This window comes from Lolium rigidum, chromosome 3 (genome assembly GCF_022539505.1).
Source record: "Lolium rigidum isolate FL_2022 chromosome 3, APGP_CSIRO_Lrig_0.1, whole genome shotgun sequence".
In the NCBI taxonomy this organism is placed as follows: Eukaryota; Viridiplantae; Streptophyta; class Magnoliopsida; order Poales; family Poaceae; genus Lolium; species Lolium rigidum.
This window is the reverse complement of record NC_061510.1, coordinates 320,301,130-320,327,463: the sequence shown is the minus strand read 5'-3', so window position 1 is coordinate 320,327,463 and position 26,334 is coordinate 320,301,130. Positions and strand designations below refer to the sequence as shown.

Genomic DNA, 26,334 nt, shown 5'->3' with positions numbered 1-26,334 from the left:
GACGGACTGGAAAGTCTACTTGGAATAAACTATTTTGTCTATGACCGCTGCCACAACCACAATTGAGAACAAGCAAGTGCGTACCCCTTTGGCCTACTCTGGGAGCGCTCCACGATAGGCACATATGGCGAGTGCTGGCCTCGCTTCGTCTCAATGATTGGCCAACGTGTCAATATCTGGTTGGTCACTCGGTCGAGGGAGAGGAACCCTGGCGACCGAACGTGTCTTCACTCGACAACCCACTCTCCCTTCCTCCCAAACCCTACCCTTTCTAAATTTTCCTCCCGTCGGCGGCGGCGGCTATAGATGGGACTTGGTTCCCGTTTAACCAATGGTTAGGTTAACCTAACCTAAAATAGAGCCCAATGGGCCAAACGGTTAACTCCCAAATCCATTTAGGTCCTTTAGGTTCATTCCAAATAATCCAAAGGTTACCCTCACCTCCACACATACACCTCCCGACGCCAAGCGCTGCTGCCTCCCGAGCGCCGCCTTCGCTAGTCGCCACCGACGAGCTGCCCGCCCTCGTGCCTCCCGGGCGCTGCTCGTCACGCCCCGAAACCGGGCCTAGTCGTGACAACGCCACATATTTATAACCTTGCGATTATAAACATGTAAGGCTCAAACTAAGACATATTTAATAAGCTAAAACAACACTTTATTCACTATCTTTTCTATTACATAAAACATGATACAATATTTATTTCCCCTTTCCGTACTACGCCTACGCTTTGCCATCATCTCCAAATCATACTCACTTCTGTAAAAAAATGAGGAAGCAAGGGTGAGTACGATAAAGCATACTCAGCAAGTAGATATAGCGGAAGAAAAGATGATCGATACATTAGCAGGAATCAAAAGGATATCAACGAGATAATTAACGGAACTGAACTGAAGGAAATGAGGAACAACGATAAATTTCACAGAAATGATTGGCATCACACATGACAGCAAGCTTCCCAACCCGGGAGTCACAGGGGTTAATATTAACGCTTTTACACTCTGCAGAGGGGTACTCCGACATCGACAGTCTTGACTAGGTTGCGCTAGCCAAGCAGTGCCCTTTGACCCGCTAAAACCCGGACACTCTGACCTACTGATGTCGGTCGCTCCTACGGATCCATCACCGACACGTTCCCGAACAGAGGCCGTCACCAGCGGAGAACACAGACAGTCCCATACCTGAACTGTGACCGGTACAATATGTTTGCCGTCGTGACACCAATACAACGGGATCAGGATACTCGCAGGTAAGTAATACAATCACTATCTTGAGATCAACAATCTCAAGGCTCCACATGAGCTCCCGCAAATGATACGACTCTAAAAGCTGGAGATGACTACCCGTCTCTCTCCAATAAAATTACGATGGTCCAACGTGACCAAGGATCGTGACGCAAGAGTACTCAATCAGCTAGCAAGTGCATAAACTATGATCAACAATAGTATAGTGCATGTAGAAATACAAGCACCACAATGAAGCAACAACGATATATGAATCGGCACAGATATATTACTTCCAGGAATCAGGAATCAAGAGCAGGAGGACATTTGCTTGCAACATAGGGATCAAGATCTACTTGCCTTAAAACGAAGATACCAACAGCAAAATCAATTCTAAAAGATCAGCCGCACGCCAGCATTCTATGTATTCAGCTTTCCTATAAGCAAAGAAGCAGTACATGCCGGCCTGGCTCTCCTCGAAATCGACGCAACATTTTCCTATAGGATTAATACTACGCCGGCTTCTTCTTTCTCAGGCTAACTAGGGCGCTCGGTGGATCAAGGTAGTGACATAGTGGTTCAGTGCCGGGCGGCGTGAGTGAGCTTCAGTAGCTATTTATAGCTTTGGAGCAGCGACTGATCTCGGCTAAGAAAATATCAGACCGCTTGCCTGGCTGCCGCTTGAGCTGGATTAAACAAGTCGTTGGCCGACGTCCTGGAGGTGAGCAAAGTCTACTAGTTCTGCCTGTTGCCCGACATGCAGAGCGTCCATTAGTCCATGCCATCAGAATGTTGCCAACGCACAAGCTTTGTCCTCTCACATCATGCCACGTTGCCTTTCCTAATCAAACATCTCACGTTGCTAGTGTTGGCCATGCTTGTGTATGATTCAGTACATGCACGTATGCAGCAGCTCCATGGACACATGCTTGATGCACTAGTACTACTAGCTATTTAGCTATTTCTAATTTAACCTAAATTCTTAGTACTATCGACCATGCACAAACAAATCATGTTATTGCTTCACTATGACAAGCTACTTTAATTTTTCATTACATCCAAAGATTAGAAAAATAATCAATTAACTTCAAGTAAGAAATAAACAGAAATTTCGGGTCATCACAGCTGCCGTCACCATCCGCCCTCCCTTACATATCCTCTACATCTCCCGAGTCCCAGGCGGAAGCCACCATGCCTGGAACCTGTGCCGCCGGTAGGTGAAGCAGCAGCTCATCCTTGTCCGCCTATGAGACCACGTTGTTGGCTGGGATTAAGTAGGGTAATTGATCTGATTTGCATCCAGCTGCAGCTCCACTCTCAAGATTCATCTCTGCGATGCAGCAAACAACGAGTTGTACTAGATAGCTGAACGACTTCTGAATGAATACTGAATTACTGGGCAGCTTCAGTTCCGAAGGTCAATTGTGGTTTCTAACGAAATTTAGAAATCGCAGATCCCGTCATGTGCATGTACGATTGTTGACGTGGAATCTGTTATTCTGAAAATACTTGAAACTTGTCTGTCATTTTGAATATGCTTGTGAATTGTTAGTTTTTTTTTTTAGCAATGGTCATGTTGATTTCCGAGCTGACAAATCAAGCTTTGCAAAAGCTTAGCAAATTGCCATCGTTACATAAAATAAAAATGGTTAAAACCTAAATAACCAATGGTTAACCATTTAAACCGTATTAACCTAATGGTTAACCTTATTAACCTTTTAAACAAAATGGTTAAATAGGTTCGAATCCGAAAAATAAATGGTTAACCAAGTCCCATCTTGAGCGGTGGCTCCCCAGTCCCCACGGCCACCTCCTCTCTTTCTTCCTAATCTTCTTCCTCTCCCCGCCCGATTCCTGGCCTCCTCTACCACCACAGAGGTATGTGCGACGTCAGCCCCGCACCATCACCTAGCCATGGCCACCGACCAGCGCTACGACCTGATGAGGTCGCACGGGGGCCACGAACATGGCTTGCGGCAGCGGGGTGGGCGTTCTCGCTTCCGAGGTCCCTAAGCCAAGTGAGGACTGTTGGCTGCAGCGGCGCCGGTGATTGTCAGAGGCGGCGCGGACGGCCTACGTGGAGGAGGGCTGTGCTCCCACTCCTCCATCTCCACGAGGCGGCGGTGGCCGTCAGCCACAGCCTTCCACGGTTTATTTCGTCACTGGTGAGTACTATATTGCCGCGCCTGGATGATATGTGACGTTTTGGTTCAGAATCTGATATGAAAGTTGATGATCAGCTTTGGATATGAGAAACCCGAGTAGATAGAGGGAGATGGAGTAAGGAAAGAAGATGGGGTGACAGACGGGGCTGTGGCAGCGCCCCGTGTTTCCCATCTCCATCAGACATCCACAAACGAAGACCCCAATTTCATCCACTAGGTACAAAATAAATTGAATATTTGGCCTACTTTTTTACCATTATATGCTAGGCTCTGTTCATTCATATACTGAAGATTTGATGTTTTGTGATTTGGATTCTGCAACCAACTCAAGAACTCCGCATTTGGCAGGCCAATGTGTTACCTCCTCTTGACAATACATCAGATCCAAATGTGGGGTTTCTTTCTATCGTTATAAAGCCCTCCGTAGGGATTGTTCTTTCATGTTAACTTGTACTAATGACTGAAATAAATGATTGCGTGCTATTGCAGAGGGAAGCCAAATGGAAGAGATCTTGGTCAAATTTGAAAGCCATATATCAAAGCATTTTGGGAAAATGGAACCAGACTCGGGAAGATGCGTTCCTGGAATATGCATGTCTTTTTGTTAGTTCATTGATTTGTTTGAAAAGAAGATTACGGCGATAAGAGTAATATAGATTATCCTTTTGAGACATTTGTTTGTGCAAAGCAAATTTCTTGTTTTAGTGTCTTGTTAGGCCCTGCTGTATTTTTGTGCAAAGTTGTACTTTCTTTTAGGTTTGATTAGTGAACACATGCAAATATATATCATTCTTACCAGGTTTAGCATCTGATTTTTTTATCCCTTTCATTGTTTGTATCAACTGTATCTGCTCTCATTTTTGTGTGATTTATATTGTCTAGGTCTGTAGACTCCGCAATATCGAGGAGATGTTTGCCTCTCTGATCCTTAACGAGAGCAGATATGTTTATCCATTTTTACACAAAGATGAGACCAGATTCTAGGTTTGTAGACCATGCAATATCCTGCTGTATTTTTGTGCAAAGTTATACTTCTATTTAGGTTTGCTTAGTGAACACATGCAAATCTATATAATTCTTACCAGGTTTTATTATTTATATTATTTTTGAATCGAACTACGGCGGGCTTACGCCAGCCTGAACACCTTTCATAACCCTCAAAATTTACAGTGGTCCATTACAAGTTTTTAGAGGACAAGAGAAGAGCTAGGATTTAGAGAAGCTCAGGGGGGATCATACATGATACACCACGAATTTAGAATGCCTCTAGAGTTTTCTTTTGGGCAGCGGTAGGCCCACAACCGAACATCTTGAACGCAGTTCTTCACAACGAGGGGAAGGCTTTCATCAACATTGTTGAAGACGAGGGCATTCCTTCGTTTCCAAATGTTCCGGAGAATAGCAAGTGTTGACAGTGAGCTTCTTCGAAGCTTCGGAAGAGGAGCTGCAACACGTCGGTCAGCGAGGCATTGCTGAGATGAGTAGCGTCGGGGTGGAAGAAGCTCCAAACATCTTGCGCCCTAGGGCACCGAATCAGCAAGTGATCAGTGTCTTCGTCAGCAAGGCAGGAGGGGCAAGCAGCCGAGGAGGCCACAGTGTGACGGAAGCGGCGCTCGTTGGTGGGGAGCCGTCGTCGTCGAGCGAGCCAGCAGAAGACCTTGCATTTCAGCGGCGCAGCAGTTCTCCAGACCATGTTTGCCTGATCATCCACCTGCAGATGCCTGAAAGAATTGGTGTAGAAATCTTTGTTTGTTAGTCCTTTGTTAGTGAGGCGTCCCACACGAGCGTCCAGGGTACCCGGGCGAAGCACTACAGAGCCAAGCTCGCTAGTGAGGGCAAGGAGGTCACCCGTTGCGGCATGAGAGAGGCGAGGGCCAAGGTTGGAGTTAAGGCCGGTGTGGAGAACATGGAAGACAGAAGCATTAGGGCGAATAGAATGAGAGAAGAGGGCGGGGTAGCGTTCATGAAAGGGGGCCGGACCAAGCCATAGATCAAGCCAGAAAGAGGTGGAATTCCCATCTCCGACGGACACTTTGGAGATGAGGCGAAAGGTAGATAACCCGGCAAGAATATCCTTCCAAATGGAGGTGTCCAGGGAGTGGCGGTCGCCCATGTCGTGATTATCAGTCCACCCATAGGAGCGACGGAACCAAGCAACCCAGGGAGCATCGGAGGCAGAGTGCAGCTTAGAGAGAAATTTACCAAGGAGAGCGGAGTTTTGGGCCGGTAAGGAGATGACCCCCAGCCCCCATGCTTTTTGGGAGCACAGACGTCGGTCCAGGCAACTTTGCATTGACCACCGTTGCACGTTTCTTCACCCGTCCAGAGAAAGGCACGTCTACGCTTATCGATGGCCTCGATAACCCCAGCGGGGAGGAGCCCCGCATTCATGGCGTGGGCAAGCATGGAGGTTAGGACAGAATTGACCAACGTAAGACGCCCCCCAATGGGAAGGGATCTGCCCCTCCAGCCGGAAAGGCGCATGTCACTTTTCAAGATAATGGGGGCAAAATTTGCCAACCGAAGCTTGTGAGTAGATAGCGGAAGGCCGAGATAGGTTTGGGGGAAGGAGGAGACAGCGCACCCGAAATTTTCGGCAGCTTGAGCGGCTCGCGGAGCTCATCCCGATTGGGACGAAAGTGCTCTTGTGGAAGTTGATGGCCAGACCAGTGGCCGCAGTGAAATCGTCCAAAATCCTTTTTAGATTGGTCACATGCTGCGGGATAGCCCTGATAATAATAAGGGTGTCATCAGCATATTGAAGGATTGGGCAGGGGAGATCATCCACCAGAGGGTGGAGGAGGAGTCCATCTCGGGAAGCTTGGAGGAGGAGCTGCTGGAGGACATCGGCAACAATGTTGAACAAGAAGGGGAGAGGGGGTCCCCTTGGCGGAGGCCACGCCTACATTGGATCCATCTGCCCGGAACACCGTTGAGAAGAACAGAAGTTTGACTAGAAAGATTGAGCATTTTGATCCAAGCCCGCCATAAGTCAGGGAAACCTTTGGCGAGAAGGATTCGGTCAAGCGCCTCCCAGCTGATAGAATCGAAAGCTTTGCGGAAGTCGAGTTTGAATACCGCGGCAGGGGCAGATCTTTTGTGACAAGTCTGGACAATGTCAGCAGCATAGACAAAATTCTCAGCGATGGAGCGCCCAGAGATGAACCCAGTTTGGTCAGGGTGCACAAGGAAGGGGATGAGCTCGCGAAGGCGAAGGGTGAGACATTTAGAGTGAATTTTTAGGTAGCAATTTTGGAGGGATATGGGCCTAAAATTATCTGGTTTGTTGGCTCCCTCCTTTTTTGGGAGCAGGACAATATAGGATTTGTTGATGGGGCGAAGGTCAGTAGAAAGAGAATGAAAGCCCGTAAGGGAGTCCATGAGGGAGTCTTTAACCAACAGCCAGTTTTTCTTGAAGAAAGCAGGGCCGAAGCCATCCGGTCCAGGACTGGAATTGTCGTTCATGGAGAAAAGAGCCGCATGGATGTCCTCCATGGTGAAAGGGCGGATGAGGGATGAAGCTTGGGTGGAGGTGAGCGAAGTTGTTTGAACAAGGTTAGCGAGGGGGATGGTGTCAGAGGAGGGAAGAGGGGTACCCAGGAGATCTTTGTAGAAGGCATGGAGGACAGAGGCTTTGGCCGAGTGTGAGAAAATGGGAGTCCCATCAGAGTCCTCCAAGGATTTGATCTGGTTTTTCCGAAGGCGGCCAGAGGCGCAGAGATGGAAGTAACGAGAGTTTTCATCTCCTAACCGGCAGTGCTTGATCTTGGCCCGTTGACGCCAGTAAGTTGCGCGGTCGGAGTTCCGCTTGCTAAGGTGAATTTTGGCCAAGGCCCTAAGCCTGCTCTCGAGGGGTGAGAGGGTGCGATTTTCCTCGAGGCGATCGAGTAACAAGATAACCATCCGACAGTTGGCTAAGTAGATGGAAGGGAGCCGGCGAGAGCGCACCCATGACCGAGCCGCAGACCGGATGCGTTTGAGACGGAGAGAAAGGCGGCTGACATGAGTGAGGTGGGAGTGATTGATCCCAACACTATGCCAATTTGCATTGACAATAGTTCTGAAATCAGAGTGTGACAGCCAGGAGTTCTCCATTCGAAAAATGGTGCTCCGAGGGGCTTTAGAGGAGGCTGCAAGATGGAGAGGCACATGGTCGGAGGTGTCTCTCGAGGAGGAGATAAGAGTGGTGTCCGGGAGGGCTAAGCTCCAAGAGGAGTTGACAAGAACCCTATCAAGCCTAGCGAGGATCGGGGGGTGTTGTTGGTTAGACCAAGTGTATTGTCGGTCCAACAGAGGAATCTCGACCAGCCCCAAGTTATTGATAAAATTATTGAAGGAAGTCGCCTCACTCAAGTTGAAATTGTCATTAGACTTGTCCCGTGGCGTCCGGACAAGGTTGAAATCCCCTAAGAAGGCGACATGGGTGGATAAGGAGGCAAAAATCGTCTCAAGAGAGGATAGGAAGGAAGGCTTGTTGGCGTGGACGCAAGGTCCGTAAACGTTGACGATAGAGAAAGTTAAGTTATCCGAACGGAAAGCGAAAGTGGTGGTGATAGAGAACTCATCAATTGAGTGGTGGACAAGCTTGAGAAGACTGTCATTCCAAGCAGTGATGAGACCTCCGGAAGCACCTTCAGAGGGCTTGAACACAAAGGAGCGGAGGGTGGGAGGGAGGAAGGAGGACGCGAGGAAGGTAGGGATATCTGTAAGTTTCGTTTCCTGGAGACAGAGAATAGAGGGGATAGAGGCTTCAATAGCGGCTCGGACATCATCACGTTTATTGCGATGCCCCAAACCACGCACATTCCAACAAAGGAAAAGGAGCTTAATTAACATTGGAGCAATTCTTAACAACAAGGCTAGAAGCCAGCAAGGGAAAGCGAAACAGGTAGAGGCATACATAAGTTCCAGGGCAAGCTAAATTGGTTACAGAGTCAATAACATGGGCAAAAACAAGGGCCCAGAAAGGAAACAACAGGAAGGTAAAAAAAGGAGAGTACAGCGCTTGGTAGGCATAACAGGTTATACAACCAAAAGAAACGTAAGGTTGAGACAGCCAAGAATTGATAACAAGCGGTGCTCTCCAGGCATGATGAAAGAGAGGAGCAGGTGAGCGACGATGGACGGAGAAGCGATCCGGGTGTTGTCGTATCATGGTGAGGCAGAGGACGACGCAGGGAGAGGGGTGTCGAGGGCGAGCTCCGCAATTGGAATGTCACAAGCAACAGCCAGGACCTCCACATCAGCGTCGAGCAAAGGCTGACCGTCCTCCACAGCGACCTGAACCAAGTCTTCCGAAGGCAGCTCGCCACGGCGGCAGGATGGGGTAGCCGCGGGCTTACCTTCGTCGAGCTCCTTGCGACGCAGCACCGCGCGGTCGACGATGGAGAGGTAGCTGTCAGGCAGCGCTAAAGCGAGCCTGGAGCTCCGCCGCGGGCCGCGTGGGCTGGCAGCCTCCGGCCGTACCGCCGCCGAAGACCGGCGCTCCATGGAGCAGGAGAGCAGTGGTTTACCGCCGCGGGAGGGGCAGCGATAGCGGCCAGGAGGGCGTCATCCGCAGCGGCGAGCTCACCCGCAGGCTCAGCAACAGGGCCGGCCAAGGCCAGATCAGCAGCCAAGATGGGCTGCGGACCGGCCAGAGCCACCTCCGCGCCTTGGAGGTCACCATCCGCTTCAGGCAGGAGCGGGTCTGCAGCAAAAGCATCCGCAGCCTCAACAACAGCGAGGCCGGAGGCCTCCGCAGGTCCCAGCCCAGCAGCCGCCATCTTGTCTGCGACCACCGCGTCACCCGCGGAGGCAACATCCTCCACAGGTAGGCTTGCAGTAGCCGCACGTCCCATCACCCAAGAATTTGCTGAGGAGAGGGACACCGGGAAAAGCGGGCAGGACACCAAGCTGCGGGCAAGGATGTCCACCACCAAGGAAGGGCTGCGGCAAGGCCCCACCAGCGCAATGGAGTCGATCAGGCCAACGGAGGCAGTGGCAAGATTAGCCACCATGATGCCCTTGCAACCAGGGTCCGCGGAGGCACGGCGCATAGGCAAGCGGAAGAAAGCTCGCTCGCCCTTGGATCCTTCGACGAAAACATCAAAGAACCCCAGGTGAAGCTTGATGATGACCGAAGAAGGCTTGGACAGGATAGGCGAACCGGAAACAATCGGAAGAGGCGGGGCATTGGCCAAGGCCCGGGCAACGATTGAAGCGGCGGGGGCAGCGGAGAAGGGGGCGCCGTGCTCAACAAGGGGAAGAGGGGCTCCAATGGCTTGGAGGACATCAGCATAGCCACCTCCTCCCTGTAGATCAACAACCTCATACTCATCACCGGAGGAATAAGCCTCAGGAATTGGGTCAAGGTCCGGCCCGGAGGAAGGATCAGAGGCCGGAGCAAGATCGTCAAAGTGGATGATGGAGACCTCCCCAATGGAACCATCACCGGAGTGGTTCTTGAAGTAGAGGTTTAAGGGGATATCGTAATAGTCTCAGCTTTGACGAGTGCAAAGAACGGACTCGTAGTCCAAGCCGAATGCGGATAGGATCAAGGTTGTGGGGGTTGGCATAGGGGCCCGAAGAGTGAGTGATGAGGTGTCTTTGCCAATGTTCCATAGGATATTTAGCAATGGAGAGAGCAGCCATTGTTTCATGCTCGAAAAGAAAACGATTGTCGGATTCATCATGACGGCGGAAGAACACCGACACCTCCCGACCAAGGAAGGGGCTGGAGTTCACACAGTTCTCACGATCTTGAGGAGAAGAGAAAACTGCCAGCCGGTCTCCGATGGAGGAAGGAAGGAGGGAGACCCTGTCGGGGCCAGTGCCAAGGTCAGCGGCTTGGAGAATAAGATTCTGAGGGTGATTGGTGGATGGGTTGACAAAGGCATAAGCAAGATTGTCAAAGTGACGGAGGTTGACATAGGGCATGTAGACGTCGACATGGTCAGGGCGCACAGGCACCTCCAGGTCCTCCTCGTCAAGCTCCAGCAGCTCTGGGTCGTGGAGTTCCTCGTCTTCAAGTTCCAGGAGCTCCGGGTCAGGGGCGGGGAGGTAGTCGGCGGCATCAACAATGGGCAAGAAAAGGCCATCAGGCTCTTCTAAGGGGATGAACCCATCGCTGCCAACCGCATCCTCGCTGCCCTCCTCTTCAAAGACCAGCTCTTCCGGGTCTTCCTCCTCCTCGCTGTCGACAGCCGGTGCTACATCAGCAGCATCCGCCATCGGTTCCTCAGCAGCGGCGTCTGCCACCGCAACGGCGGCGGGCACCACAAGACGGCAGACCGGACGGTTGTGGTCGGAGGAGAAGCAGAGTTCGCAGAAGAGCGAGGGGCGGGCATCGCCCATGCCCAAAGCAGCGGGGTCGGCGTTGAAGTTTTCCATGGGGATCCTGTCGGTGTTGGAGGAGAGAGGGTGAGAGGGAGAAGAAGGAGAGGGAGAAGGACAACCCAGATTGAAAGGAAGGGGGTGGGAGAAGGGAGGAGCCTTACAGCTGCGTTCCTTGTGGCCGGAGTGGCGACACCGGCGGCAGCAGAGCGGATCCCGGCACGCCGCGACCAGGTGGTGTGGAGACAAACAGCGATGGCAGCGGCGGACGGAGGAGCGCAGCGGTGGAGGAGTGGCCTGAGGCCTGGGGGCGGAAGGTTTAGAAGGCGTGGCCGCCACCTCAGAATAGGATGGCGGAGGAGGGCCATCGCAGGCGGCGCGCGCGCCGAGGTTGCCTGAAGGGGAAAGTTGACCTTGGCCGGGCGAGGAGGATGAAAGGGGAAAGGGGGCAGAAGTTGGGGAGGAGTTTGGGGGAGGCGCCGATCTGGGAGGAGAGACTGGAGGGGAAGGGGCGCAGGGTGGGTGCGTCGGCCACGGGAGCGGGCCTTGGGGCAAGGGAAGAATCCCAGGGGCAAGCAGAGAGAGGCAGCGCGCCGGCCGTCGTCGTGTAGCACGAGCAGCAGGAGGAGGTAGGTCACGGGGAAGAGACGAAGCAGAGCTAGCTAGCTCACAAGGGGCCAGGCACGCGTCTGCCAAGTCCACCACCACTTGGACGGAGCTGGGCTCGGTCAAAGGTGACCCAGACGGCCCAGAGAGAGCAGAAGCAGCCAAGAGCAGGGAGGGCGACGTCACTGTAAGCTCAGATGGGCCAAGGAAACTAGGCGGAAGCGGCCCAGAACCAGGGGAGGGAGCAGAGGGGTTCAGAGACGCGAACAGGGCAAGGAGCACGCCATGGCGGATGCCTCCGAGCGAGACCAGGAACGAGGCGATCCGAGGAAGAGATCTTGGTCAAATTTGAAAGCCATATATCAAAGCATTTTGGGAAAATGGAACCAGACTCGGGAAGATGCGTTCCTGGAATATGCATGTCTTTTTGTTAGTTCATTGATTTGTTTGAAAAGAAGATTACGGCGATAAGAGTAATATAGATTATCCTTTTGAGACATTTGTTTGTGCAAAGCAAATTTCTTGTTTTAGTGTCTTGTTAGGCCCTGCTGTATTTTTGTGCAAAGTTGTACTTTCTTTTAGGTTTGATTAGTGAACACATGCAAATATATATCATTCTTACCAGGTTTAGCATCTGATTTTTTTATCCCTTTCATTGTTTGTATCAACTGTATCTGCTCTCATTTTTGTGTGATTTATATTGTCTAGGTCTGTAGACTCCGCAATATCGAGGAGATGTTTGCCTCTCTGATCCTTAACGAGAGCAGATATGTTTATCCATTTTTACACAAAGATGAGACCAGATTCTAGGTTTGTAGACCATGCAATATCCTGCTGTATTTTTGTGCAAAGTTATACTTCTATTTAGGTTTGCTTAGTGAACACATGCAAATCTATATAATTCTTACCAGGTTTTATTATTTATATTACATAGCATCTGATTTTGTTTATCCTTTCGTTGTTCTTTCATCAACTGTATATGCTTTCATTTTTGTGTGATTTTTATTGTCTAGGTCTGTAGACTCTGCAATATCGAGGAGTTGTTTGCCTCTCTGATCTTTAAGTACTTACCTGGTCAGTATATATGCCATTATATTTCTGGTTCATCTCTTAAGTTATAATAAACACGATTTTTTTTATACATGCTACTACTATCACTTGGTATGCGAAATTGTAAGTCATCCTATGTTTGTCACTCTAACTATCTAAATCCTATGTTTGCCTCAGGAAATTCTGTAACTACTATAGAATGTGGGATGTATGGTTTCCTACACTCCAGATCTCCATGGTTGGGCCTCTGAAGATTTAGACCCACGTAGTATTTCTTGATTTGTCCTCTCCGTGTGGTTACTATAGTGTAATAAGCACTGCTATTCAGCTTCTTTTTGTGAGATTTCAATATTTTTTTCAACACAAATAATTATTTTCTTTGTTGTCTTCATTTGTGAGAAAATCCTAAGAAGCTTTCTTCATATCGAAGTATTTCAGACCAAAAAGAATCATTTACTTAGAGCCCTCAATGTTGATTATTTAGTTGTTTCTGGTCCTAAACGAGACACTCTTTGGTTAATTTGAGACTCTTTCTCAGGTTTCCTTTACACATGAATGTTTATGCCTGTTGGTCACAGAAATACATGAGTGATATCCTTTAGGGCCACTTGTTTTTGTCTGAATTTTCATGTGTAACCGAATCTATATTATTGAGGCATATTAGTCCACCGAATGTACACTTAATTTTCAAGATGAATCCAGAAATATTAGTCACAAGGTGTAGTGAATGTCTGCTATCTTTATGTTCTTACAACTTTTCCAACAATCTCTTTTAAGGTGTATGCATATTTATTAGAACATTCTTTTCTAATGGCATTACGATATCTGCTGTGTACGCATCGCTGATGACACAAACGGTGGTGACATTCATATTTTTGATGGGTCATGGGGCACAACACCTAGGCCTTGGAGATCGATGACGATGAGTAGGTTCTGGTCGCCGTCGTGGTACTCGTGGTAGGCCGACAGCTGATGCAAGTTCGGCCAATACCAAGGTAAAGGCCTCCTTCCTCACTTGCTTCTGATGTATCCCTCGGTCCATCCAGCCCTCCACTTCATCTAATTCATCTCCCATATGGGTTGTGAGAAGCAGTTAGGATACCCTGAAAGAGACGGTTCAGTTGCTGAACGTCAGTGTGAGCTATGAAAAGGCCTACTCCTTCAATCTATTGTAAGGCACAACCATACAGGAATAAAACTTAAAGCCTAGGTTAGATAGACATCAGAGTGTATGAAAAAAGACATGGTTGATAGCAGCCATCCAAGATTAAAGATGATTGGTGAGTTAAGACACCTACTTATCGTTTTTTTTTTCACTTACCATCATTCTTACACGATTCTCACCCGCTTATCAGATCGTGCTGCAATATTGAGTTTGTGGTGGCTTCCATTTGTATCTCAACCATGTTGAGAAATTTCCGTTTGGCTTTCCTCCATGAGCTTTTATAGTAATTGTGGTTTTGGTGTACTTAAATATCTTCCATAGCATCCAATTGGTATATACTAATTAAAATTTTCCATTTATATTCGCTGCTCACAGATCTCACCAGAAGCATGCATGTTCGCTGATGCTGACCATTATAAGACTACAACTATGTGTCTGTACAATACTATGTTACAACTGCGGTGAAATTTGGTAAGTTTGTGCGAACCAGTTATTAGTAACATAGTTCAAATACAATATCCTTTAGGTTTTATACCATTTTTGTTCTCATCACCACATATTCCATAAAAGTTCTTTGAAAAACTTAGTGATGCGCTCATGGTAGTAACAGAGTACATTGCCAGATGATCTGTCTCTGGGTTCTGAAACATGAAGAATCTATCTCTTCAAAGGTTTATATTGTACATCATTCTTCCAAAGTTTTACTCTGTTGAGAAGAATCAATCCCCTTTCGTCTCATGTTGTTTTTCTGGGTGGCTCTCACAGTGATTTGCTCTATTATTTGTTCCGCCAATTTGATGATCAAATGCATGAGCTCATGGTTGATCTATCCTATTTAGGGGATGTCTCCACAGTTTTTCAGAACAAACCTCTGGTCATCTGTTGATTGTTCAACAAGCTTCGTTTTCAGGACTTCTAATTGACCAAAGAGCAAGCATGACAGTTCAATCTTTTTTCCAAATATGTTCTCAATAACAGAGTAATCTGGTGAGGTGTTGAATGGATCTTCTTGAACTCCAGTACATGTAAGCATTCTTTTAGCGTGCAGATTAACCACTTCTCTCTCTTGTAGTTTTGGTGGCCTAACTGGGCAGTTCTGTTTTGCACTACATTGGCACCTTTTGGGGTTCTGGACTTATGGTTGCATAAAGTCTTTATATATCGATGTAGCATGGTTGACCCCCGGTCACTGATTTGTATAGTTCAGAACACCAGGCGCCACCTATGATTGTAATTACCTACTTTTTTCTTTCAAAACAGACGTTTTGGGGTTCTGGACTTATGATGTACTACTTCCGTCTAAAAATAAGTGTCTCAGTTTTGTCTAAATATGGATATATCTTGATGTAGTTTAGGACGGAGGGAGTGTTGATGAGTGCTATATTGTATGGATTGTACTTGTACCACTGTGCAATAACTAAAAATGATTTGAGATCAATTCTTATTGAAGAAACTTTGCCCCAGAAGCACGTATCTTCTAATAAGCAAAACATTATTATGTGTTGCAATTTGGACGCTGAGCACCGGCTAGGAGGCGCCCCAAGGGGCGCCCCAACCACTAGTGTTAAATAATAATCGTCTAGTATCAAGTATCAACCCATATGGCGAGTACCTCTGCCAGCTCCATGAGAAAACACTTTGCCGAAATCCCGAAATGGAGCACCGCTAGACTATTACAGTATTGAGTAATTATGTATTACTATGACACGTACTGCTAGACTTAATCGATAGTGTGTTCTAATTTATAGAGTAGCGTATCTGGCCTTGTTTCCTAACAGAAGACAAGAATTCATTGACAAAAGAATTAGGAGAGATTAATCCCGTAATACACATCAAGAGAGAGAAAAACGATTCGGTCCGACTTGTCGCTCCCCGCGGGCGATTCCAAACCCTAGCCCCAGCCCCCTCCTCCCCGCTCTCCCCGCCGCCGCCGACGACGCCGGGCAAAGTCCGGACGATGCCGGTGGCGGCGGGGCCTGAATCTTGCTCGTATGGAGGTGGCGCGGGGCTCTCTCCCTTGAGAGGCGGAGACCACTGCGAGGAATCGACGGCTCCTCGCGCGGCGAGGCGGCTCCTCGAGGTCGAGGCGGCGGAGCTCGGCGGCGCGGTCTTCTTCCTCGCGGCGACGGCTGCAACGACGCAGCTTCTACGGGACGCTAAGGTGGCAGCCTCAGGGTGAGGCGCCACTGGCTTGGCGGCGAGCAGTGAGCGTGGAGTGTGGCTTCGGTTCAGCGTGAGTGGATCCATGGCGGGCGGCAAGGCGTCTCAAGGCGAGCTCGGTGCAATGTGTTGCTCGTCTCTTTCGTGCCCATTCGGCAATCTGGTTCCTGGATAGTTCTCTGCTCAGGGTCAGCTTTTCCAATGACGGCGGTGCGGCGTTCTTTTAGCCAGGGTGAGGGGGCAGGGGTCCTTCTCCGGTCAGGGAAGAGAACGCTCAGGCGATGGCTTGCTTCTCCTGGTGCAGGCAAGGACGGCCACTCTGTTGACGATGCTTCTTCTTCGAGACTCCCTTCGACGCCCCCTGGTGTTCCGCTCTCGTTTGAAGGGCATCGAGGACTCCAACTGTTTTTCTTGTGTTTCTCCTTTGTTTGTTGTTGTGTGTGTTGCTTGTAAGCTGCTCCTCTGCATCTTGTACCAAACCTAGCCGTATGGGCTTTATTAATTTAAAGCTGAACATTTTGTGCCCACTGTTTAAAAAATACACATCAAGAGATCAACTGCTCTTCACCATATAACTGACAAGAAGAATCCAGACGGGAACTCCAGTAATTCGTGAAATCTCACACCCTAGAATCAGTCCGTTGAACAAACACGTTACTAGTAAGATACGTATTTCTCTAGCTCATACTTGATCACCATTACTAGTTCCACGTGTTCCTGCGAGACAAAAAGATCCTATCAAACATATACTAATATTCAGCATCATCTTTTGTGCTCATATTGTGTTGTAAAATGTTAAGAAAATTATTGAGCATGGCATTGTTGTCGATTTCTCAAAATATTCAAAAAAAATAAACCAACGACATAATAGTGTTTTTACATGAGACTTAACAGTCAACTAGCGGTCAACTAACGTAAGTGGCATTCTCGGAACCATGACACCTGTTTGATGGCATTCTTAGAACGACCACTATTTTGATGGCAATCTCGGAACGTGGCAATCGTTTGGTGGCATTCTCGGAATTTCCTCAACAAATTTACAAAGATAGGAAACTTTTATGATCTGAATATGAACTATGTCTACCAGGATAATCTAGAGATGGACCAATGTGAAACGGCATAAACGACATGGATCTGAGAATAAATAGTTTCTATTGAAATTATAAAGATACGACCACACCACTAAACCTGCTACAGGATCCATCACATACATAGTAGTATTAACTAAAGTGCTAAATGTGGCTCCTAATCTAGCATAACCATCTCACCATATTATTGCACGATCCTTACTTATTTGCAAGGTTGTGTTTCTTTTTGTTCACAACAGACTGCATTTTACCTTATGATATTGATCACATTCTTACAGTGCTACTTGCTACAGAAGTGTTCGATCTTTCACCTTTTTAAATCATCCTTTCTAGTCAAATGATACATCATCACATCAGAACTGCTATAGCTTTGTCCTCTTTAACCTGAAGGCAAGCAGATAAGATCGTTGTACAGCTACGAGAGCAGATTGTCTGAAGTTCTGAACCTCGAAACTAAGATGAGCTCAAGAAACAGAATAGATGCACGACAGATGTACATTCAGAACTAGAGTTACAGGCAACACGAATTAGATCAGAAGAGAGACATTAAGGGTGTGTTTGGTAGCCCGGGGCTACTCAGAAATTCTCCTCCCAACCGAGATTTTAATGACATCCGATGTTTGTTAGACCGGCTCGTATCATCTCCACATTGCCTAGTGGATACGGAAAATGGCTCAGAGCCGGGACGAGGAGCGAAGCTCAGATCGAGCTTCGCTGCTCATCCGGGATGAGCTAATCCCGCAAAAGACTGTAGCGGTGGCCCGCTCCGCGCCCTAGAGGCCCAGACCCCCACCCGGCAGATTCATTATCCCCCACTCCTCACGCGTCCCCTCTCTCTTCCTGTGGCCGCCACCAGCGACGGCAACTTGCGCCGCCAAGATCTCCTCGCCGCCCACCGCGGCCTCGCGCAGACGGCCTCCTCCGCCTTGAGCGCCACGGCCGCCTCCTCCTCCTCCACACCTGGATGCGCCGGCGGCCTCCTCCGCCCGGAGCGACACGGCCACCGCCGCCTGGAGCGCGTCGCACCTCTGCGAGACTACCCGGCGCCGCCTCCTTGCTCCGCCACCGACGCGCCCCGACTTCCACCAGGAAGCATCGCCACCACGAGCTCCAGGACAGCCATGCCCGCCAGGACGCGCCGCTACGGCCGCCACCTATGGCCGGAGCATCTTCCTTGATGCAGTGGTTGGATGAACCAGGGACCTGATTGCTTTTTCTTTTTTCGTCTAGGGACTTTTGCGTAAAAATCTCCACTCAGCACTATCTCAGCTCATCCACACACCAAACAACATCTCAGCTAAGCATCTCTTTCCAGATACAAGCTACCAAACAAGACACAAAATCTCAACACATCATATCTAAGGTCAGCATGTATGAGGTGAGAAAGACATGTTGAGGTGGCCCGACCTACCAAACACACCCTAAACTTCCGGATAGAGAAATCAATGGAATATGTTAGTTCTATCACTCAGATTGACAAGACATGAAAGATTGATACAGCGACACTACTATTTCTTCATATATTGAAATAACAGCGATTTCCACCAAGCAGCACAACTTACAGTACCGAAACAGCTAACTACCGCATACAACTAGATCTTGAAACTGGCAGGAAATCAAATAATGGACTGCTGCTGCTCCGGACCAAAAGATCCAGGTAGAGCTAAGAGAGCAGACTGTCTAACATCCTGATCTTTCAAACTAAAATTAACTGATAGTAGTAAAACGGAATGGATGTGTAGAAGATGTACGTTCAGAAGTAGAATTACAGCTAGCATGTAGTACTAGATGTCTAGATCGAAGAGAAACAGTGATTCGGTAACATATACAACTATCTTCTTAAAATTAAAACCGACCAAAGCACTCGCACAAGTTCAACTCGTAACAAGAATTTACCGTATCTCCACACAAAGATTGACAAGACATGAAACAGCAACATTACTATTTCTTCAGGTTGAAATACAACTAACAGAGCTGTTTCACCAAGAAGCAGACCTTACATTAACCGAGACAGTTAACTAGAGGTTACATCTAAATCTTGGAACTAGCAGGAAACCATCTAGGAGGAACACATGAACAGTCTAGGAGGAAGTGAACTTGGTGACGGCCTTGGTGCCCTCGGAGACGGCGTGCTTGGCGAGCTCGCCGGGGAGGACGAGGCGGACGGAGGTCTGGATCTCCCGGGACGTGATGGTGGGCTTCTTGTTGTACCTCGCGAGCTTGGCGGACTCACCAGCCAACTTCTCAAATATATCGTTGATGAAGGAGTTCATGATGGACATGGCCTTGGAGGAGATGCCGATGTCGGGGTGCACCTGCTTCAGCACCTTGAAGATGTAAATCTTGTACGTCTCCACGGACTTCTTGGCCTTCTTCTTGCCCTTCTTCTCGCCGCCCTCCTTGGCGGCGGTCTTCCCGGCGGGCAGGCTCTTTCCCGCCTTGGGCTTCTTGGCAGCGGGGGTCTTCTTGGCCTTCTCGGTCGCCGGCTCCTCCTCCACGGGCTTCTTCTCCGCCGGCTTCTTCTCGGCCTTGGGCGCCATGGATGCTGCTGGGTTGGAACGGGAGAGTGGTGGTTTCGCTGGGAGGTGGAAGACGAGTTGGGGAATTGCAGTTGCAGATGAGATCTGATGAGATGAAGAGGGCGGCGGAATGGTTATATAGAATGGGGGAGATGGACGGTGATTGGTGGAGGGGTGGATGCCGCGGATCGGTATCGTAGCCGTTCGCCGCTGCTCGGGATGGACGCACGGGATGCACTTGGACGTGGATCGCTGACGTGGCGAAAATGTGGGCAGGAGCAGATGGGCGCGCGTACGCAGAGGATGGCCCGCCTGGCGGGAGGTTTGTAATTTTTGGGGAATCCGGGACCCCAGCTGCCAGTGACTCGATCACATTGGTCCATAGACACAATCATTTTTTTGAAGGTGTTGTTGGAGCTTTTGTGTCTAAACAAATGTATATTGACGAAATGGCCTGTGCTAGTAGCCTATTAGGGTGAACTTCCTGCGAAAGAAACCAGTTGAAGATGAAGTTAAAAGATGCTAAATTATCTGGAAATTTAATTCGGTATCCGGGTGTATATGCTCCCACCATACAAAAAAACATATTTTTAGTTTTCAAAAAATGCTAACAATTTTTTTTGCATGTACATCTCGATAATCCGTGTGTGTTCGTGTAGTTTCGCCAAAAAATGATATTTTTCGCGGTTGATGTAAAAAAAGAAAAATGTGTCTCACAAAAAGTTTAGTTTATCACCAAATTTGGCTTTTTTTTACACAGCCCAGACCGGTAAGTCGATTTTTCATGGAAAGACTTTGTGTGCACGTAGCATGTGAAGATGTACTCGTGAAATTTTTCGTTTAAGTTTTTTTACATTTCAAAATATGTCAAAGAAGTGCCAATAGGCTGATTTCATCAAACCAAATAACCTTCATTAGAGGGCCCTATAGTTTGGAGAGTGTTGTCACGACACATAAAGTTATCCTTGATGATAAGGGGTGGACCGATCTTCTCAGTAAGCAACAGCGGTGATGATGATCACGGGGTGATGGCAGCGGAGAAACACGACGATGAAGTGGATGATAACTTGTATGACGCAACGAGATCTCTCGATTGGTCCCTGTCGCCAATGCAACAGATCTCAACCCTGCAAGATATTCGCAACTCCACACACTTGCGCACGTAGCCACCGACCACGAAGCGGTAAGTTGCAACCGTCTAATTCCCAATGGAACAGCAGATCACACAAGACTTTTTTAAGATCTACACAATATCAAGCAATATGGTGTAGTGATTCAATAGTTTTGCTAGAGCAAACAACTAAGTACTAGGGTTTATCTTAAACGTGGTCTAAAGCAACTAGGGGGCGTCCTGGGCACTTATATAGGCGTTCTGGACGACTTCTGGTCGAAAAGATACAAGAATAACCGACCCAGAATAGATCTGGTCGAGACAGACTCGGACGAATCCGGTCTGGAATCCGGTCAACCGGGCCAGGGACCGGGTCGGACGGTCTGGCATCCGATCAACCGGTCGGCGACCGGGAAGTTCGCAAAATTCGTCCGGTTGTGTTCCGGTACGATGCATCCGGTTGGCGACCGGTCAACCGGGCCAGGGACCGGACTGGCCGGTCTGGAGGTCGGTCTAACCGGGCGCTGGACCGGCCTGAACGTCGACTTCTCCTTTCGCGCATGCCTGATACGTCCCAAACGTATCTATAATTTCTTATGTTCCATGCTACTTTTATGATGATACTCACATGTTTTATACACATTATATGTCATTATTATGCATTTTCCGGCACTAACCTATTGACGAGATACCGAAGAGCCGATTCGTTGTTTTCTGCTGTTTTTGGTTTCAGAAATCCTAGTAAGGAAATATTCTCGGAATTGGACGAAATCAACGCTAGGGTCCTATTTTTCCACGAAGCTTCCAGAAGACCGAAGAGGATACGAAGTGGGGCGACGAGACGCCCACACAACAGGGCGGCGCGAACCAGGTGCTGGCCGCGCGGCCCTGGCGTGTGGGGCCCTCGTGGCGCCCCCTGACCTACCCTTTCGCCTACTTAAGCCTTCGTCGATAATAACCCCAGTACCGAGAGCCACGATACGGAAAACCTTCCAGAGACGCCGCCGCCGCCGGTCCCATCTCGGGGGATTCAGGAGATCGCCTCCGGCACCCTGCCGGAGAGGGGAATCATCTCCCGGAGGTCTCTTCATCGCCATGATCGCCTCCGGATCGATGTGTGAGTATTTCACCCCTGGACTATGGGTCCATAGCAGTAGCTAGATGGTTGTCTTCTCCTCATTGTGCTATCAAGTTAGATTTTGTGAGCTGCCTATCATGATCAAGATCATCTATTTGTAATGCTACATGTTGTGTTTGTTGGGATCCGATGAATATTGAATACTATGTCAAGTTGATTATCAATCTATCATTTATGTTATTTATGTTCTTGCATGCTCTCCGTTGCCAGTAGAGGCTCTGGCCATGTTGATACTTGTGACTCCAAGAGGGAGTATTTATGCTCGATAGTGGGTTCATGACTCCATTAAATCTGGGACAGTGACAGAAAGTTCTAAGGTTGTGGATGTGATGTTGCTACTAGGGATAAAACATCGATGCTTTGTCTAAGGATATTTGTGTTGATTACATTACGCACCATACTTAATGCAATTGTCCGTTGTTTACAACTTAATACTCGGAAGGGGTTCGGATGATAACTCGAAGGTGGACTTTTTGGCATAGATGCATGCTTGGATAGCGGTCTATGTATTTTGTCGTAATGCCCCGATTAAATCTCATAGTACTCATCATGATATATGTATGTGCATTGTTATGCCTTCTTTATTTGTCAATTGCCCAACCGTAATTTGTTCACCCAACATCTCGTTTATCTTATGGGAGAGACACCACTAGTGAACTGTGGACCCCGGTCCTATTCTTTACATCCGAAATACAATCTACTCGCAATTGTTCTTTACTCGTTCTTCGCAAACAATCATCATCATCCACACTATATATCTAATCCTTTGTTTACAGCAAGCCGGTGAGATTGACAACCTCACTGTTACGTTGGGGCAAAGTATTTTGATTGTGTTGTGCAGGTTCCACGTTGGCGCCGGAATCCCTGGTGTTGCGCCGCACTACACTCCGCCGCCATCAACCTTCAACGTGCTTCTTGGCTCCTACTGGTTCGATAAACCTTGGTTTCTTACTGAGGGAAACTTGCTGTTGTACGCATCACACCTTCCACTTGGGGTTCCCAACGGGCGTGTGCTTTACGCGTCATCAAGCTAAATTTCTGGCGTCGTTGCCGGGGAGACGCTGCAAGGGGAGTTTCCACTTCCAATCTCTTTACTTTGTTTTTGTCTTGCTTTGCTTTACTTTATTTTATTTACTCCTTTGTTTGCTGCACTTAATCAAAAACACACAAAAATTAGTTGCTAGTTTTACTTTATTTACTGTCTTGTTCTCTATATCGAAAACACAAAAAAATTAGTTACTTGCATTTACTTTATTTAGTTTGCTTTATTTACTACTGCTAAAATGGGTACTATTGAGGATACTAAGTTGTGTGACTTCACTAGCACAAATAATAATGATTTCTTATGCACACCTATTGCTCCACCTGCTACTACAGCAGAGTTCTTTGAAATTAAACCTGCTTTACTAAATCTTGTTATGAGAGAGCAATTTTTTGGTGTTAGTTCCGATGATGTCGCTGCCCATCTTAATAATTTTGTTGAACTATGTGAAATGCAAAAGTATAAAGATGTAGATGATGACATTATAAAATTGAAATTGTTTCCTTTCTCCTTAAGAGGAAGAGCTAAAGATTGGTTGCTATCTCTCGCCTAGAAATAGTATTGATTCATGGACTAAATGTAAGGATGCTTTTATTGGTAGATATTATCCTCCCGCTAAAATTATATCTTTGAGAAGTAGCATAATGAATTTTAAGCAATTAGATAATGAACATGTTGCTCAAGCATGGGAGATAATGAAATCCTTGGTAAAGTATTGCCCAACCCATGGACTAACTACTTGGATGATCATCCAAACCTTTTATGCAGGATTGAATTTTTCTTCGCGGAACCTATTGGATTCAGCTGCTGGAGGTACCTTTATGTCCATCACTTTGGGGGCGGCAACAAAGCTTCTTGATGATATGATGATAAATTACTCTGAATGGCACACGGAAAGAGCTCCACAAGGTAAGAAGGTAAATTCTGTTGAAGAAACCTCTTCCTTGAATGATAAGATTGATGCTATTATGTCTATGATTGTGAATGGTAGATCTAATTTTGATCCTAATAATGTTCCTTTAGCTTCATTGGTTGCCCAAGAAGAACATGTTGATGTGAATTTCATTAAAAGTAATAATTTCAACAACAATGCTTATAGGAACAATTCTGGTAACAACTACAGGCCATATCCTTCTGCTAATGGTAATGGTTATGGTAATTCTTACAACAATAATAGGAGTGTACCCCTGGTCTTGAAGCCATGCTTAAAGAATTCATTAGTACACAAACTGCTTTTAACAAATCTATTGAAGAAAAGCTTGATAAAATTGATATTCTTGCTTCTAAGGTTGATAGACTTGCTTCTGATGTTGATCTTTTAAAATTGAAAGTTATGCCTAATAAGGATATTGATAATAAGATTTTTACTGCAGCAAATGCCATCCAAGTTCGAATTAATGAAAATATTAGATTGATGACTGAATTGCATGCTAGGTGGGAAAGAGAAGAAAATGAAAACTAGCTAAAGAGAATAATGTAGCTAAAGTTTGGACTATTACCACCACTAGTAATGATAATGCTTCACATGTTGCTACACCTCCTACTATCAATGGTAAAATAATTGGTGTTGGCAATGTTTCTACTCCTAGTGCAAAGCGTGCAAAATTACCTGAAACTGCTGAAACTGCTTGTGATAAAATTGCTGAAATTTTTCAAAATGTTGGGGACAATGATTCCATTGCTGTAGGACATCATGATTTATACTTTGATGATTGTCACATCTCTGAAGTTATAAAGTTCTTACAAAAACTTGCTAAAAGTCCCAATGCTAGTGCTATAAATTTAGCCTTTACAAACATATTACAAACGCTCTCATAAAAGCTAGAGAAGAGAAACTAAAACTTGAAACCTCTATTCCTAGGAAGTTGGAAGATGGTTGGGAGCCCATCATTAAGATGAGGGTCAATGATTTTGATTGTAATGCTTTATGTGATCTTGGTGCAAGTATTTCTGTTATGCCTAAGAAAATCTATGATATGCTTGACTTGCCACCATTGAAAAATTGTTATTTGGATGTTAATCTTGCTGATAATGCTATGAAGAAACCTTTGGGGAGGATTGATAATGTTCGTATCATGGTTAACAATAACCTTGTCCCCGCTGACTTTGTTGTCTTGGATATTGAATGCAATGCATCTTGTCCCATTATATTGGGAAGACCTTTTCTTCGAAGTGTTGGTGCCACCATTGATATGAAGGAAGGTAATATTAAATATCAATTTTCTCTCAAGAAAGGTATGGAACACTTCCCTAAAAAGAGAATGAAGTTACCTTATTATTCTATTATTAGAACAAATTATGATGTTGATGCTTCATCTCTTGATAATACTTGATTCACACTTTCTGCGCCTAGCTGAAAGGCGTTAAAGAAAAGCGCTTACGGGAGACAACCCATTATTTTACTTCTGCACTTTGTTTTATATTTGAGTCTTGGAAGTTGTTACTACTGTATAAACCTCTCCTTATCTTTATTTTATTGCATTGTTGTGCCAAGTAAAGTCTTTGATAGTAAAGTCATTACTAGATTCGGATTACTGCGCAGAAACAGATTTCTTGCTGTCATGAATTTCGATCTGCCTCTCTGTAGGTAACTCATAAAAATCTGCCAATTTACGTGCGTGATCCTCAGATATGTATGCAACTTTCATTCAATTTGGGCTCTTTCATCTGAGCAAGTCTGGTGCCTCAAAAAAATTCGTCTTTACGGACTGTTCTGTTTTGACAGATTCTGCCTTTTATTTCGCATTGCCTGTTTTGCTGTGTTGGATGGATTTCTTTGTTCCATTAACATCCAGTAGCTTTGTGCAATGTCCAAAAGTTTTAAGAATGATTATGTCACCTCTGAACATGTGAATTTTTGATTATGCACTAACCCTCTAATGAGTTTGTTTTGAGTTTGGTGTGGAGGAAGTTTTCAAGGGTCAAGAGAGGAGGATGATACAATATGATCAAGAAGAGTGAAAGGTCAAAGCTTGGGGATGTCCCCGTGTTTCATCCCTGCATATTTTAAGAAGACCCAAGCGTCTAAGCTTGGGGATGCCCAAGGCATCCCTTCTTCATCGACAACTTATCAGGTCACCTCTAGTGAAACTATATTTTTATTCCGTCACATCTTATGCGCTTTACTTGGAGCGTCTGTTTGCTTTTGTTTTTGTTTTTGTTTTTGTTTGAATAAGATCGGATCTTAGCATTCTTTGTGTGGGAGAGAGACACGCTCCGCTGTTTCGTATGAACAAATATGTTCTTAGCTTTATCTTTAATGTTCATTGCGAAAGTTGGACTATTTCATTCATTGTTATATGGTTGGAAACGGAAAATGCCGCATGTGGTAAATGGTTTAATGTCTTGAATAATGTGATACTTGGCAATTGTTGTGCTCATATAGATCATGTTTAAGCTCTTGCATCATGTACCTTGTACTCATTAATGAATAACTACATAGAGCTTGTTAAAATTTGGTTTGCATGATTGATCTCTAGAGTCTAGATATTTTCTGGTTAAGGTGTTTGAACAACAAGGGGACAATGTAAAGTCTTATAACAGTTACAATATGTTCATATATGAGCTTTGCTGCACCTTTTATACTTGAGTTTGCTTCAAACAACCTTGCTAGCCTAGCCTTGTATTGAGAGGAATTCTTCTCGTGCATCCAAATCCTTGAGCCAACCACTATGCCATTTGTGTCCACCATACCTACCTACCACATGGTATTTCTCCGCCATTCCAAAGTACATTACTTGAGTGCTACCTTT

At 46.6% G+C, this 26,334-nt stretch overlaps 1 protein-coding gene and 3 long non-coding RNA genes across 4 annotated transcripts; 3 read left to right on the top strand and 1 right to left on the bottom strand.

Annotated features, from left to right (window-relative positions):
* Window positions 1-3,282: 3,282 nt before the first annotated feature.
* LOC124699952 lies at window positions 3,283-4,473 on the top strand. Its single transcript, XR_007001578.1, has 3 exons — window positions 3,283-3,389; window positions 3,738-3,779; window positions 3,879-4,473. It is a non-coding gene; the product is annotated as an uncharacterized LOC124699952 (long non-coding RNA).
* A 7,182-nt stretch (window positions 4,474-11,655) lies between these two features.
* Window positions 11,656-13,256, top strand: LOC124703797. Its single transcript, XR_007003299.1, has 3 exons — window positions 11,656-11,782; window positions 12,018-12,119; window positions 12,323-13,256. It is a non-coding gene; the product is annotated as an uncharacterized LOC124703797 (long non-coding RNA).
* A 5-nt stretch (window positions 13,257-13,261) lies between these two features.
* LOC124703796 lies at window positions 13,262-14,700 on the top strand. Its single transcript, XR_007003298.1, has 3 exons — window positions 13,262-13,354; window positions 13,453-13,995; window positions 14,364-14,700. It is a non-coding gene; the product is annotated as an uncharacterized LOC124703796 (long non-coding RNA).
* A 4,055-nt stretch (window positions 14,701-18,755) lies between these two features.
* Window positions 18,756-19,367, bottom strand: LOC124699951 (histone H2B.1-like). The gene has a single exon (XM_047232166.1). The coding sequence runs from the start codon at window positions 19,310-19,312 to the stop codon at window positions 18,854-18,856; it is 459 nt and encodes a 152-aa protein (XP_047088122.1). The 5' UTR covers window positions 19,313-19,367; the 3' UTR covers window positions 18,756-18,853.
* Window positions 19,368-26,334: the final 6,967 nt, after the last annotated feature.